The sequence below is a fragment of the Gambusia affinis genome, linkage group LG12 (genome assembly GCF_019740435.1).
Source record: "Gambusia affinis linkage group LG12, SWU_Gaff_1.0, whole genome shotgun sequence".
Classification (NCBI taxonomy): domain Eukaryota; kingdom Metazoa; phylum Chordata; class Actinopteri; order Cyprinodontiformes; family Poeciliidae; genus Gambusia; species Gambusia affinis.
Genome location: NC_057879.1, coordinates 25,094,706 through 25,111,965, shown reverse-complemented (window position 1 = coordinate 25,111,965; position 17,260 = coordinate 25,094,706). Strand labels below are relative to the sequence as shown.

The 17,260-nt window shown below is 38.9% G+C and overlaps 1 protein-coding gene across 8 annotated transcripts in view; it reads left to right on the top strand.

The window, feature by feature from the left end:
- Positions 1 to 17,260, top strand: part of pard3ab (par-3 family cell polarity regulator alpha, b) — a 261,995-nt gene that overhangs the window by 79,750 nt on the left and 164,985 nt on the right. For all 8 annotated transcript variants that reach the window (XM_044134498.1, XM_044134495.1, XM_044134493.1 and 5 more), the window contains exons 3-5: positions 7,557 to 7,740; positions 14,383 to 14,570; positions 14,642 to 14,785. In XM_044134498.1, coding sequence (XP_043990433.1) covers positions 7,557 to 7,740; positions 14,383 to 14,570; positions 14,642 to 14,785 — 516 coding nt within the window. The remainder of the gene's footprint in view (positions 1 to 7,556; positions 7,741 to 14,382; positions 14,571 to 14,641; positions 14,786 to 17,260) is intronic.

Sequence of the window (17,260 nt, the reverse complement as noted above, 5' to 3'; positions counted from 1 at the left end):
TCTATTTAAAACCCGACTCCCAGCATAAACATTGTGGTGTTCTGACCCAGGAGTAACGCTGGTCACTGCCTGTCTGTGTTTCAGTGGTTTTTGGTTGTGGAACCTGTTTCCTCCATGTTTTGAAGTCTGTCATTTTGGGTGAAGGCCCGCTACTGCTTCACACTTCACCAAGGAAAATGTTACAGCCTGCACCGTCCCGACGAATGAGGAGAGTCTGGGAAAGATGCTTTGTTTCAAAACGCTGCGTAGGCCAAAATGTGGCTGTGGCTGTTGTTTTGCTGACATCCTTCTGTTTTTTTCACTCTTAGGCATTAAGTTGTTTTTGTTAATCTGCAGGTACAGCTGGGTGGGAGAGGATGAACAGGGACATTAAATTCTGAATCTTAGAATACTTTTCTTATTATATGAGGAGTTAAATGCAAAAGGTTTACCATTCCACTTCACAGATAGGTGCTACTTTGTGTTGATCGACCATAAGTAATCCCAATAATATATTTTAAAGCTTTTTACAAGTATGTAAATTACAGATTTGTGCTGTAAGGTAATCTCTGCCACACAGCTGTTTTTGGTCAATAATAGAGATAATGATGATAAAATTTATGTTAAAAGAAAAAATATATATATGTATAAAAAAAGAAAATGTAGATACAAAAATAAATATGGACAAATAACATGACAATAATGCATCTTTTCCCTGGATCCCATTTTATATTATGTATTTTACTAAACAGTGGACCTTTGGGATTCACGTACTTATTTGAATTTCTCTGAAATTTATGCAAAACCAACAGTTTCACACAATTTACACGCTAATGCATAATTGCAAGTTTATTATAAATTTTCCACTGAAATGGTAAGAAAAAAACATCGGGTTTACGTGATGCTAATCTCCACCTGCAGGGGCAGTATTTCCTCTGCTGCTGCAGCCTTGCTTGATTTCATGTTGTAGTTTATGATGAATAAGGCTAGGAACTGTTGTTAAGTTATTTAAAAATTAAAGATGTTTATAATTTTTTCAACAGAGTTAAATGAAGAAAAATATAGCGAATTTTCATGGAAGTTTTTCTAACGTGGCAAATCAAAATTAGCAATTTTTAATTGCAAAAATGTCATAAAACAATAGTGAAATCACAGAACAAATGTTTAATACTTCAAATACACTTAGACATGTATATTATAATGCATTAATGAGTAGAAAGAGTAGAAATTTTGCTAGTGCAACCACAGAAGCTAATATCTTCACTCTTGTGCAGGGGTGGGCAATCCTGGTCCTGGAGGGCCGGTGTCCTGCAACTCTTAGATATCTCCCTGGTCCAACACACCTGAATCCAACAGCTGAATCACCTCCCAGAGAACAGTCAGGTTCTCCAGAGTCCTGCTATTGACCTCATTATTTGACTCAGGTGTGTTGAAGTAGAGATACATCTAAAAGTTGCAGGAGACCGGCCCTCCAGGACCAGGATTGCCCACCCCTGCTCTTGTGGGTACAACCAATCAGCAGCAAGGAAATAAATCCCGCTTGTGGATTGGCTGCTTTGCAAATGGCAGCCAATAGGGTGTCAAATAAGGTTGAGCCTTCATATTTCAGCTTCCAAAGCAAAATCTTTAGGCATGGTCTATGAAAAAAAAAAAATCTGGATCTATGTTTCACAGACGAATCCTCTAACTCAGGGGTCTCAAACTCCAGTCCTCGAGGGCTGCAGTCCTGCAACTTTTAGATGTGCCTCTGCTGCACCACACCTGAATAGAATAATTAAGGCTCTGGAGAACTGATCTGCACAAGGTGGAGGTAATTAAGCCATTTCATTCCAGTGTTTTGTACCTGTGGCACATCTAAAAACTGCAGGACTGCGGCCCTCGAGGACTGGAGTTTGAGACCCCTGCTAACAGAACTGCAAAAATGCTCGTGTAGACCCTAAACAGTTTAGATTTATTTCCTGCTGCTTCAGTCGAGACTTTTATGAGACTTTTTATATGATGAATTATCCATGTTTACTTTATTCTTATTTTCCAGTAAAACATAATTTCTCAAATGCGGTGTATTTTGTCTGGCATTAACGCTCTTACTGGGTTCATTGGGACTCGAGTGTGTGTGTTTATCATGCAGATACTTGACAAACTGCAGGCCAAACGCACCAAATTTCTGTGTTTACCCTTCAAATGACTGTTTACGTTAGATTATATTGCAGTAATATTATATGCAGCTCCCTTTTTACTCCTGTGAACATAAATGAAGTAGATTTAGCCACAAAGTTATTTCATGGAAAGTTTTACCTATAATTAATTTGGCAACAAAGACCCAACCCATTTCCAATCAGTTGTTTTATTCTAGATACAATAACTATTACTCCAGCCATTTAAATGGAAACAGGCTTTAATTTCTATCTTGTGACTCCAATCAACATTTTATTTAAATTGTAAATGACGGGAAAAATGTTCCCTCTTGAAACCAGCAGTCCTCTCTTGATTTTATGTCCTCTTCATCTGCCATTTACAATTACAATATAAACCAACATAAAGCTTGACACGAGGGGAAACCACTTCTGTCAGTTTGTGTGAAATTGCAGTTTTTAATGACGAGCGAATAAAACGAATCAGTCGCTGAGCATCGAGAGACGGTTGAGGCAGAGCAGAGGCAGATGTAATTTCTTTAACGGCCGTACCTCATAAGCCCTGTGGTTTGTGATGAAATAAAAGCGGGTAGTTGCTGATGTGGTGCAAGCTGCGACTTTTCTCCGGCTGAGTCCAACCCCATCCCTCCAACACCAATCTCTGAGGATTAATTCCCCTTTGGGAGACCCGCGCTCACCTCTCGCCGGCCCGGCTGCCAGCTCACTGTTGGAGCGAGCCACGGCTGGGATGATGATTTATGAGCTGCAACAGAAGTGGACTGACTCACACTTTCCATTGTAGTTTATTTTTCAATTATTGTTTGATGCTTTTCTTTTTTTTTTTTTTTAAAAAGAAAGAAGTTTAGAGGAATTTCTGAGCAGCAAAGTGGAGAAAAGTTGAACCAAACAGACTTTTAGACTCTCTTTGCTTGCTCATCGCTTTGAAGGATTGTACGTCATCGAAACTCCTTAACTACACATTTGTTGCTATGGTAACATGTTTGCATCTTTGAAAGTGTGAAATGAAAAGTGTAAAAGACTCAGTTGTATTAGTCTTTGTTTTTTTTTCTAAGCCTAGTTATCACACCATCATGAGCCAATCAACACCTGTTTCTTAGTTCACAACGTCGGTTTCCTGAGGTAGCACCGGCCCTGCTGATTGGCTGTCACACTCTGTGTGTGTGGGGGGGGTGCGCTTGTTTCTAATACCTTGTGGGGACCATTTTACTGACATATACTACTTTGTGGGGACACACTGCTGCTTGTGGGGACCAAAGCCTGGTCCCCACAAGGGGAAACACTGTTTTTGGGTCAGGGGACAGATTTAGGACTACGGTGTGAATTGAGTTTTGGTTTGGGTTAGGTATGTAATGGTTGGGGTTAGGATAAGGGGAAGGCTGTAGAAATGAATGGAAGTCAATGGAAAGTCCCCTCAAAGATAGCTACGCAAACGTATGTGTGTGCGTGGGTGTGTGTGTGTGTGCGCTGCTTTTTTCCGTGGCAGGGTCAGGGTTATGCTTGTCAACAGAGCTCAGCCATTAGATCTGAGTTGGAGCAGTTTCATGGACAAATGTTCACTGAACAAAACACCTGAAATAAAACAGGAAGTCCGGAGGGAGCTGCTGTCAGTCGAAGCGTTCGTCTGGTCATTTTGCAAAAGAGTTGGAAAAACACTGCTATTAAAGATGAACAAAGATGATGTAAATTGTTTAAATTCAGTGGAGTGGACCCCCAACTATTTGCGTTTTATTATTCAGAGATTTGTTTTTTTCCACTAAACTCAAAATAGTTTGTGGAAAATTCACATTTTTGTGGATCTAAAATATTCAAAAGAAAATGCAGCTGGGAAACTGGCATTCAAACTTCCAAATCATTTCAGATCTTTTGACTTCCTTTGACTGAAATGTGTTGCAGAACGTCGCCGAGCGTTTGAGCAAGTTGTTGCATCGTCATGGCAACCTGGTTGTTTACATCCGTTAATCAGACTGCAGTCACTCTACCAAACACAGGGTGTGCCGAACGGCATGAAAAACAGAAGATTTATAAGCAAGTAGATTAAGACACTAAAATCTAAAATATTTAATCTCGTCTTTACTTGTGCATCACTCTTCATTATTATCAGTACACCATAATATTTCTCACTTTTGGTGGAAAGTAAATCCAGCACATTTCCAAGTTTCTATCCAAATATCAGATAATGATCTTCTTAAAGGTTGACCGAAATAAAAATAAAGTGATCAGAGTCAATGGTTTGGTCTAATTCTGCATCCAGAGGTTAAAAAGAGCCTGAGTTAATCCCTTAATGTTTTTATCAGAAGCTCAGGTTGCAGTTGTCTGTCTAACAGAAACAGCGATGGCAGTCGACTCTCTGAGAGATCTGCATCTGTACAGAAACACTGCAGGAACCTGAGTTGGTAAAGACACCTTCAAAGTCCATGCAGCTGCAGTTCACGCTAATAAAACAGGAGAAAATGAGAGCAGAGCTGCTTTTAATATTGAAACATTTTACTTATTGCTTGTGTGTAACATAGAGGCAGTTTGGAGCGTCTCTTGATGCTGCACAGGAACAATTATTTCTGACTGGTCTGAAAGGCTTTAGGCGTGTTTACTGCTGGACTTATCACCATTACAACATTTGTTTCTTATCAGCTTCCCTGCAGCAAGCTTTTGTTTTCCTTTTAGAAAAATATGTATTGCCGTGTCGTGATCTGAATGTGTGCATATTGTAAGCAAAATTATCTCAAACACTCACATGTTGAAGACTATGTTGAAAACAATTAAATGCATGTTTTCTGGTCGCAGTAAATTGGATGAAGCAGAAACTTTTCAGATCCCTTTGGGCTTTTTCTGCAGCCACAGAATGAAAAACACGATTTTGAGACATGAAAAACACGTCTCAAAATGCAACTTTCAGACTTCTTAGAGGGTTTATAACTTGTAAGGAAATTTATGAGGCTTGCTGGATTTGTTTTCTGCTTTCTTTGTTTTGTTTTTGCCTTTTAATTGAGATCAGATCGGATCAGCCTGAACACATTTTTCCTATATAGTGCACTGCAGCTGAACTGATTGCCTTGTAATGGCGACCACATGGGCTGCAGCAGCACTCCAGGCTGGCTGGGGCGTCCTCAGGGAAAGGTCCGGGGAAGGGAATGTTTCCCTGACTCAGCTCCTCTGGACTGAGTCGAGCTCTAATGAGGGAAGAGTAGAAGTCCTCTGTCAGTCACACATGCAGGAAGTTTTATATTGCACGCATAAAAACACACAATCTGAGACAACGAGAAACCTTTTTACTGCTTTTTCCCACGTGTGTTAGTAAAACATGAACCACACACACCTGAGCAAACATGCTTACTGTTAAGTTTTACCGTTTCCCTCCTTCGTGCACACACACTCCCAACCTTTCACTGCGTCTACATGTATAGCCTCAAGCTGCATAATTCGCTAATTTGAACTAAATGTGTTCACATTTATGTAAAGGAGCTAATTGGAAAAATGTTTGGGTGCCCTGGAGAGCTGCTGCTGCTCATCGGGGAGTCTGTCCGGCACGCTGTAAAACTCCCGGGCTATCGGACTAAATGTGGCTGCAACGAAAGTTTAATGTACCGGAAAACTGCTGCTGGGGGTTGAACCATGTGCCCATCAGTGTGGGTTGTGACCACATCTCTGCTACTGTTCATATTTTAAAGTTTTATAAACTCCAATTGAGGTATTTGTCAAATGTTAACCTTGAGAAAATATGGATTTCAGTTTATTATTGAAATAATTTTAAGTCAGTCTGACTTTTAAGCTGTGAGCTAATTATTATATCCATGATTCCCTCTCTGTCTTCTTGGCAGCTGTTTAAATTGGCAACATTCAAAGGACATTAGCTGCAACTAAATAAGAGTTTCAAAGTTAGCAGATGTGCTGAAGCGCTAAGCTAAATGTTAGCTTCCAGATGAGCGGAGTGGCAAAAATGTAGATATCAGTAGATTGCTGTCTTTTACTCTGCTTTCTTTCTTTTTCAAAAATAATAAAGGTGTGGGAGCTTCACAGCTTGTTCAAATCTAAACCTTTTTTAAAGTTAGCAGTGGTGCTAAATGCTAAGCTAATCTGGAAACTTTAGCTTCCAGATTAGTAGAAGTGTAGATTTTTGTCTTTTTACAATACTTTCTTCTTTTTTTTGAAGGTATTTGATCTTCAGAGCTTGTTGAGCTTGAACTCTCGGGATATAGAGAGCAGGAATAGCAGCATCTGAACGTTTCCCAAACTACTAATCTCTCCCGGTTATCCAGAGATCTTCTTTGCTTGACTTGTGTTTTCTGGGATGAAGGTGCTTTGACTTATTGTTGTGGGTTATCAGTTTTGGTTTTCTTTTCATCCTATCTATGCTGATTGTCACTCTACCTGCCTCTCCAAAGGAAAACTGAGCTGTAAATGAAATTCAAAGGAGAAACCAGGACATCTCGTTAGCCTCAGAAGGTTTTGTATATTTCTCCTGTTCCCCATGAAATATTTGAGAACTTTTTTCTTTAAATTCAGCCTTTTTCTTTCTTTCTTTTATGGATAATATTTTCTGCATCGCAGCATGAACTTTTGACATTATCAACCTCGGCTTTTATATCAGATCTCACCACGAGGGACAGCTGAAGGTCTGAATTGGCAAACTCTCGATGAGTTTTTCATTTTCTTCCTCATTTAAGTAGAGCCAGCTGGGCCTGTCGCAGAGCGACGCCACGAATCTCATCTTTAATCTAATAAAGTGGCTCTGCGGAGGCTGGAATTAATCAGACCTGTTAGGGAGAGGAGCTGGGAACAGGAGGATGATGGAGAGAAAAATGGTGGAAGCATTTTGGGCGAAAAGAGAATCCGATTGGACGTAATGGAGGAGAGTCGCATTGAAAGAGAATCGCCTTTTTCCTCCAGGCTGTGTGTGCGGTCCTGATCCATTTCAGCTACGATGGGACCACCGGGTCTTCTTCTGACGCTGTCCATATCTAAACAGTTTATTTCATTCCAGGCTTTAATTTCAGCGTAAAAACATGGAAGAATTTCTGAGTATTGATTGGACCAAGTTCAGAGTGAAACACTAACATCTCAAGATCTGATTTAGTAAGAAAAAAATTTATTTATTGGAAAGGTAAATAGTTTGAGTTTGAGTTTCCACTGAATGTTTATTTAAACCTTTTTGTGCTTTTAGAGTATTTAGATATTTGAGATTTATTTATTTTTTCTTTTAGTTTCATTAACTTGAATTTAAACTCAGACGTTGATTTCAGATTAAAATTCTTGTTTACATGAAGGATTCAGAATTACTGGGGAGCTTCCTCTTTTCTTTTCCATCCATCCATCCATCCATCCATCCATCCATCCATCATCCATTCATCCATCATCCATCTGTATTTTTTTCTCCTCCATCGTTCTGTAAAGCCGTTTCTTAACTCCCGTTCTTCTGTCCTCCTGCAGCTGATCGCCGTCTACGACGAGCAGGATCCCCATCACGGCGGCGACGGCACCAGCGCCAGCTCCACCGGGACACAGAGCCCGGACCTGTTCGCCGCAGAGCTCGGCGCCGGCAGCGTCGCCTCGGCGTTCCAGCCCTACCAGAACGCCAGCGAGATCGAAGTCACGCCTTCGGCGCTGCGCGCCAGTGAGTCCCGTCACCAGAGGAGGAGAGTGTGTAGATGCAATTAGAAACGAAGCCATTACTTCTAAATGATCAATTCCTCTCACCGTTTATTCTCCATGTTGTCGTCTTTATCGAGTTAAATGTCAGGAGCTACAGCAGCATACAGTAAACCCAACAAATCACCTTATAACCCCACGCTGTAGCATTGTTCATAAATTCAGGTAATTGGACAGGAGGCCACTTTTTTCAGGCGCAGTTAGCCGTTTGATCCCCGGCCAAAGTGGCTAATTGGTTCAATCCAAAGCCTCCTAAATCAAATTTGTCACTGAGCACGCTCACCTCCGTGGTTTTCCCCCGGTCGGGTCACTGCTTTGGCTCTAATTACCACGAGTGTCGACAAGAAGCTGCCTTTTGCTGACGATTGTTTCAGTTTCTATCAAGCAAACAAATTTAAACTGAAACAAACAAGAAGGCAAAGAGGAAAACAAGAGGAATGATGGGTAATGTAGCTGTTTTAAACAGAGGTGGGCAGAGTACCCAGAAATTATACTCAGTTAGGAGAAGCACTACTTCAACATGTTTTTACTCAAGTAAAAGTAAACAGTAGCCAAGAAAGAGTGAAAAAGTATTTAGTAAAAAGTTTACTCAAGTACTGAGTAACTGATCAAATTATCAGTCATTTAACATTTAAAATTGACATAATCCGAAAGGCCTAAATATAAAGTTAAGTGGAAATTTTTGTATTTTAAGAACAAAAATGACAGTAATTCATATAAACAACAAAAATAACAAAATCAGGCAAACGATGTTTCCAAATCAGTTTCTTTTATTAAAAAACGTATAAAGTTTTAAAGAAAACTGCAGCTTTGTGTCTGGTGAAATTTTGGTTTGTTTTTCATTCAGTGGGTAGAAAATCCAGGAATTTTACTCAAGTAAAAGTAGAAATACTTCTTAATAAAATTACTTAACTGAAAGTAAAATATGCAGTGCTGCAAAAAAACAAACATTTTTTCCAAAATGTCACTCGAGTAAATGTAAGTAGTTATTATCTAACTCTGGTTTTCAAACAGATTGAGCATCGACAACTGCTTTCTCACAATAAACACAAATGTTTGCTAGGTTGGGAAAATATGGGGACTTAAATATTGTGGGAGAAAAAAGGTCAACATTTGTGTCTGGTAAAGTTTCGCAATATCAGATAAAAATAAATACGGTACTGTTGCTGAAAGTTGCAATGAGGGTTTCAGTACCAGCCATTGTTGTGACTCTTTAACGTTACAGAAAATCGCCACCATAATTTATGAGCTTTATCAGCCAGGCCTGTCACAATAACAAATTTTGCTGAGCCATTAATTGTCTCAAAAATTATTGCAATAAACTATAATATTGTTTGAAGACCTTTTTACACTGATTTAATGGAAATGACGTAATAATGCATGTGATTTCCTGTCAAAGATAGATACACTTTATTTTCAAAAGAACATTTAACACTGGAACTGATAAAATAAACAAAACAACCAAAAACAAAAATAAAATGGATTCTCAGTCTCCATTAATAAAAATGTACTTGAATAAAAACACCAAAGTGTAAATAAATACTGCATTCAACCAAAAGAGTGCAGATTATGAAGTCTGTAAACCATATTGCCCTTCAGTAATCATTAGATTTAAATAGAGAAGATGGAACATCGACTACCTGATGCAATAGTTCACACTACACGTTAGTTCACACCTACATTTTCCCCTTATGACAATCTTAGAAGTTGATCGTTCTAAGATTGTCTCTTGTGATCATCCTGTAGTGTGTGGTGTGTTACGTAGATCGTTGTGGCCGCTCCGATCTAAATCAGGGGTTTTCCCCACTGGGATCGTTAACGCAGCCTGTTGAATGTGACAGGTAGCCAATCAGAAAGCCGGATTCTGCTCCGCGCTTTCTGAGGGGAAATTACAGAGGGGAATCCCAAACAGCTGACACGGCGCAACCTGAAGTCCAGCGGACATTGGAGATGATATGTGGAAACAACATTAATGTTTATAAAACATTTCGTGCAAAAAATATAGAAATGACGAGGGGAGGAGTTGGAGCGAAATCGCTACGTTGATGAACCCAGTAACTTTTCAGCTGTTCTTCGTTAACGTGACATAAATAGGTTATAATGATTTTCATTCAGTCAGGACGTTACGCTGACACTAGAGCCACAAGCACTGCAGGGAGATTGTAGTAAAGCATTGATTAATGCCTGGTTTTAAAATTAGTTAGCTGGACTTGTAGCCATTATGTTGTGCCCACTGTTGGACATCACACGGCACATCGAACCCGATCGAACCGTTATACCTAGGATTTCTGTCGGCTAAATCTCTCAGGTTTTGAAGATGGGCCGACAATTGGCTGACAGCTCTAGGATGGTGTCGTGTGCGCTGGACATTACACTAAGGAAATGAGGAACGGAGGGTCAGTGGAGAGCCTTTTTTCATTTAGCGTCATCAACAGAAAGAGAAAAAGGCTGGAAGAGACGATAACGCCGATAATTAAAATGACATTGATAGTTTTAATTTATCGTACATTGATTGATTTATTGTTTATCCGACAGGCCTATTATCGGCTCTGTCATTTCTGTAGCTGCGTTTCCTTTTCACAATTTGACATTTCAAAAATACATTTGTTTAATAGAAACACATTGCAAATAAATCATACATGTGTAAAGCTAAAAAAAGGAACTCCTGACTCGGTATGGGGGCCAACCAAGCTGTAGCCAATAGAAAAACTCAACAGCATTAGCGACCTTTCAACCCAAAGGGGGCAGCATTGAGACAGTTTTGGAGCGAATGTCGCAGAATTAAACACATTTAAACAAAAATGTCAATTCACACAGAAATCTAAAGATAGCATCCATTCTGCTCTATTTATACAGTTTATATACCCAGAATAAAAGTTGATTTGGGGTTTAGTTGCTCTTTCAACATCATGTTTTCTTATTGTTTTTCCATTTTGAAGAGTGATAGAAAAGAGCCGTTGTTTTTTAAGGTCATGGATTACCAATAAAAAGCTCTCAACTTTAAAAAGCAAAGTCTTAAATAAAAAACAAAAGCTTTAGTTTTAAGAAGTGCTAAAATGGACCATATTTATTTAAAAAAATGTCTTATTGCAACATGAACATAGGTTTACTTCCCTCAGAATAATTTTAAAGTTGGAGATTTTTATGCAACTGTAACGAATGATTTAAAGATACCAAAAGTATCTAAAAGCATCTATTCAGATGTCTGGTCACTGCAGTTCTAATTGCATTTTGGACGAGATGCTGAACGTGAATTTTTCTGAAAGAAACTGAGATCTTTGGCATAATTACACCTGCCGGTTACATCCAATTTAGCCGTCTTCGTAATAAATTCCAGCCCTGCCTAATTGACTACGCAGAGTCTCATCAGCTGAATTTTAATACGTGTTAAGCAAAATGTCTGACACGGAAGAGAGGGGATTTGATTAATTTTCGTTTTGAGCGAGTTCCTAATGAGAACGGCTCGGAGTGACTGATTTATGCTGCAGGAGTTTCAGTCGCTGGTCTCTGGGCTTCGCTGGCCCAGATTCTCGGATGAGCTCACTGCAGAGACGGCGGGTTTGTAAACTGAAAATAAATCAAGTTTTAGAGATCACTCAATAAAACTCATGCAAGAACTATGATGAAGTTGAAGGAGTTACACCTGGTATTGTTGTTTTTTTCTCTTTCCCGTCATAATGACATGTTTTACTGCATCCAGATATCGGTAATAAATCATGCTTTTCTGTTTTAGATGTTTAGAGAATGATAATTTTGATCAGAGCTTACGGGCAGCTTCTAAAATAATTTTGTTTGGTGATTTGGTTGTGTTAAAGGGCTAAATATGCATAATTTAGATAATGTTGGTGTCCATTAAAATGCCAGGCTTTTTTCTGACCTTTAATGTGACAGAAATCCTGCACAGTTCAAAGAAATCCAGACTGGAGAGCTGGACAACAACATGGCAAAGGATATGTTTAAACAAAATGTTGAAACTGCAGCCTTTCTGCTCTACTTATCAATAAAGCTTTAGGTTGATCTCTTGTCTAATTTTTGATTATTGGATAGCAAAATGTGCTTAATGGGAGATTTTTTAAAGTAATTTGAATCAGATGGAGCAAAAACTGCCATTTGAGGAGTTCTGGGAAGAACATACAGATAAATAAGGATTTTTTACTTTCTTAACTGAAGATTTATATATTTTTGTACTGTAATGGTTTAATTACTGCTCTAAATATGTTGTTTTTTACCAAATGGACTTTTTTTTGAGTTTGTATACTCCAGTTTACGGTAAAGCGATTACTACTTTAGTAATTTAGTATAACTGATAGGACGTGAGAACTCAAGAAAAATAACTTTTTTATAACTCGTTACAAGTTTTAGAAAGAGGGGAAAGGAGAGTTGATCAAAAGTAATCTATATATCAAAAACACCTTAGGTAATTAAAGAACTGTTTTTACATTTTTATTGTAAAATTTAAAAAAATGTCGGGTCAAAACAGCTAAAACATTTTCTACACCAAGGCAGTATGAAGCTCACTGTTTGTATACATTTATGCCTAAAAAGCAAATTTAACCTAAACTACGAACCGTAACCAAAAGTTAAATCACATTTTATCAGTAAACATGAGAAAGGGGTTCTGGACCTGGCTTTGGTCCAGAAAGATTATAAATACACTAGAAAAGGTCCTTATTAGATAACATAAACAAGCTCACACACACACACATACACACACACGCATGCAGATATGCTGCAAACACACACAGATGTGCTGAATCAACAGATACGTCTGCTGCTTCTTTAAAGACGTCCAAACAAGTGAACAGATTTACAATTGGACAGTTGAGTAATGTTTCACAAACCCTCACGGATCCATAGTATTCCACCAACACACACGCACTCACGCACGCACACACACGCACACGCACGCACACACACACAGTTTAACAAAAGCAGGAAGTGTTGCGACACAAAAACAGAGTGATGCCCGGACTCATCAGTTTACGAGAGAACGAGGAAATAAACAGCCAGGAGCACAAACACACAGATGGACTCAGTCAGAGCTGCAGAACTGCTGACCCAGTACACTGATCAGTGTTTCCTGTGTGAGCAGCTTCCCAGCAGAACTTGGGAACCGGACCTCTTGGCTACCAAAAGACAGCACTTTTTATTTAAAACGTTTGTTGTTTTACTATCCGTCTCTATGATGTTTTCTGAGAAGCAGCAGATTTTTGCTGCTGTTGTAACGGCCTTGTGTTTGCTGTTCCTGTTGGGATAATTTAATTATTCGGACCCACATGATGCGACTTTTAGATGGAGTGAAGGTTTTAATGGAAGCCCATCACCAAAGTGATGTTGTTCCCACACAGGAAGTAAAATCTTTAGGAATAAATCATTCTAATTTACCAGAAGATCACGATTGATGCAGCTTCATTATGCTGCCCTCCAGTCTCATCGACCATGACTGATGACTGAGCAAAATACAGTCCGAGGTTCCAGAAGAGCAAAGAAAAATATGACATTCGATTTATTTTTAACCTTAGAAAAAGAAATTCAACTCTGGAAAACGTCTCTTAGGCTAACTGACAGATTTGAGTTAAGTTTTTAGGCACACCTGTGGTTGTTTTTTAAAGACACACCTGGTTTCTCGTTAGACACGATGCCTAAAAGTGAAAATAAATTAGACAAGATGTTAGGAAGAGAGTTGGGAACAATTTCCAGAAGCTGGAAGGTGTTTTGTTCATCCGTTCAAACAAATATAGGTAAGTGTAGACATGATGGGAATGTCCAATCATCAAAATGCCCCAGAGATGAACTGGTTCTGATCCAAAACGTGCAGATTAACCTCAGAACAAAAGCCAAAGAAAATGCCGCTGATGCTGGAGAGACCTTGTTGACATGGACAGATTTATTATTTATTAATCCAAAAGAAAAATAAAACAGATTGCCGTTAGTAAATGTCCACAGGGACAGAAATCTTCATTTTTGGAGACACGTCCTGTGGCCTGATTAAACCAAAGTGGAACTGTTGGACCGTAATCACCATTGTACCATCCTACCTGCAAAGTACGGAGGTGGCAGCATCATGTTGTGCTGCACCTCATAAAATTAACGAGGAAACAGCATTATTTGGAAATATTGAAGCAGGATTAACTTCTTGGTTGGATCTTCCAAATGGACAAATACAGTTTATATTTTTGTGTGACCATCACAAAGATAATTAATGAAGACATTAATGAATAAATATTCTCTTTCTCCTGTTTTACAAAGTATAATTAGTTCTTGTGATTCTAACTTGCATAAAACAAGAAAAATTTAGTCTGAGCTCCAAAATGTAACTTTTATTTAAAAAAAAGTTTGGGACCGGAGGGTGATTGACAGCACTAGGACCCGCCTTCTGGCTCTGATTGGTTGTTTCCAGTTCTAGGAGCTAAAATATTTTTCACAGACATTTTCAACAGATATGTAAAAAAGACTATACATTTTTAAAAAGTTGCAGCTTTACGACGGCAGGAAAAATTTGGATGCGTTTTTTTTCTGAACTCTTTTGTTTTCCACTGTACTGAATAAAATGAGTTCTCTAACTTCTCCAGTATGTATTTAACTTCGTATCTTTGCTGTGTTTCAGATATGCCTCTCCACGTCCGGCGCAGCAGTGACCCCGCCCTGATCACCGTCAACGGGCCGTTCAGCGCCTCGGAGTTGCGGGTCCAAACCGAAGAGCCTCCGTCCAGGAAGAACCCGACTCGCTGGTCCACCACTGCCGGCTTCCTGAAGGCTCGCCATTCCTCGGGCACAAACAGCCTGGAGAGGAAGGTTGGTGTTAAACCGGTGACTTACTATAAATCACATCTACTTTAGGGGTAAAACTTTTGTTTTCTGTGTAGAGCAAAGGTTTGGACACGTACCGCAGCCTGCCGAGGGACGCCGGGACCTGGTCCAGTCAGAGAGAGTTTCAGAGAGACACGGCCAGGTCGTCGCTCAGCGCCAACCACCCCATGGTGGACCGCTGGCTGGAAAAACAAGAGCAGGTGAGCAAACACATCCAAGCACCCACCAAACAAAAAAAACTTAAAAAAATCCCTACCTGGATTCAAATCTGCATCGCTTTTTTTTTTCTTCTGAGAAGTGGGTAAATTTTTCTTGACCAAAACATCTGGACAGATGAAATCAAAGCGGAAAGGTTTGGATGTGATGCATCAAGTTGCCAGTGATCCCAAACCCAGCATCAAAACTACTGCAGAATGGCTGAAAAAGAAAATAATCCAAGGTTTTGCAATGGTCTAGTCAAAGTCCAGACCCCAACATGACTGAAATCATGTGGTGACACTTGGAATGATTTAATTTGCCGCCTAATTGCATTTCCAGTTATATTTTCACTAATAATATGACTTTCAGTTGTGGAAAAGGGACCGGATTCTGTTCTTAGTGCTTGAAAAAACAAAATTGCGTTCAACAAAAATAGAAAATATTCTAAAAATGAGGAAATGGTGTGACTTTGTTTTAATATGACCCTCGTTATGTTTTGACTCTGCAGTGATTCACAAATCCTTAATGTACAAAAATATGACAACTCTCTTAATTTCTTTAAAATACGGTATGTTGAGTTTATTTTTGAAAAGGTAAAACTTGGAAAATGCAAATAAAATCACAATAAAATGACTTTCTACCATTTCTATTGTAAAAAATAGTGGTACGACTGTATTAACATTTTTGATGAAGTTAATTTTGCGAACTGTAATTTATAATCCAAAACTATATGTAGACAAATATTTTCAATTAAAAAAGGTTCTTTTGGTGCTAAATTATGTGATGAATAGAGATATGAACTCAACAGATCGTTTTTTGAAATGGGACGTCGATTGTACGTCAGATTCATATTAAAAATAATAAAAAATGCACCATTAAAATTTTTACTGAGTTAAAACCTTTCTCGTTAATGAATTAAAATAAACATTTTATCATTTTACGTTGTTGACTCCTGAGGTTGATAGTTTGGACACCGTTGGGTTAAACCAAGTTTTTCAACAACATTGTGAAATCCTGATTAATTGTGGCTAACAGACATGAATGAGGTGCCCGTTTAGGTCAGGCTGTGTTTTAGCAAGCCGAGTGTGAACTTTTCATTTTGGTGGAAAAGTACCTCAGCTTACAGAGTCGTGTAACTACAAACACCAAACTCGTAAACCGACCACTGTTTCACGTTTTCACGGCTCCGTTGGTCAGGAAACTGTTATTTTTTCAGTCACATCTTTACAGTGAAAGGTAAGTAGATAATTATGGATGTGGCTTGTTTTTGTGCATACATGCTGATTTATCCAAATGCTTTATGTATCCATGTTTCCTCCATGTTGAAATAGTATTTCCCACAGCGGGTTTAGATTTTCTCCATCTATCTGAAGCGTTTTGCTAATCGGTTTTCCTCCATGTTTCAGTAAGACGGGGGTTAAAAGGCGCAGCTCACTGCAGGACTGTCGTTAGTATTAATAGCTTTAAGAAGTCCATCCGACTTTTTCCTCGAACTCATCCACCCTCAGCTTCCCGTCGCTCTGAGAACACGATCGCTCATCATAACATTCATCCGTGGGGGTTGTTTTATCCTCTTTCTCTGTGTGACGGTATGGATCTGCTTCACATGAGTTCACAGTGGAAGAAACTTTTTCTTTCTCCCAATTTGTGCCACAAATCTGAATCAAACGTCCAGAAAACTGCAAAACAGCTGAAACACAGAGCTCCTTTAAATCCAGGCTACAAACCCCCCTGTTTAAAGTTGCTTTTGCAAACCGTAACAAATGAAACATGCATTGATGTGTATTGATGACGCTCGTCAAAGTTTAATGTTTACTAGTTTCTCAATTATGGTGTTTCTACTTTTTATTTCTGTATTTTTAGGATGGAAAACACTTTGTTGGTGAAATATGCTGTACAAACAAACTTCATTGAAATTACTATTTCAAAGTAAAATGTTGTATCCGTTATTAAATTCCATTGGCCATTTATTTATTTAGCTAAATGCTAATTACTTTGGCTAAAGCTAGTTAGCTAGTTAGCTGTTTGGATGGAGTTTTTCTGCAGTAGATGCTCGCTACGAGTAACGTAGAACAGCATTTTTGAAAATTGTGTTGCGATCGCGGTAAAAGTGAGGATTTTAAGGACATATCTCTAGAATTGCAGCACGTTGGAGTAGCTCTGCTTCTTCTGCTCTGATTTGTCCTTTTCAGTAGATTTTTGTTTCTTTTTCCCGTTGAGTCGTTACTAGAGAAAAGGAGGAAGTTCAAAACATCATATCCAACATCCATACGGCCAGACAGAGATTTAAAGAAAAGCTGCAAAAGCAAACGAAGTGGATTAGCAGAGCTAGTCAAAATCCAGGACGTGTTTCTGTGAAATATCATCTCTGTCCCAGAATATTGAGTTGTTAGCATGTCGTAATCATTAAATATATCATAATCATTAAACAGTAACTCAGCAACAATCTTTAGTCAGAGGCCTCTTCAGATTTGTTG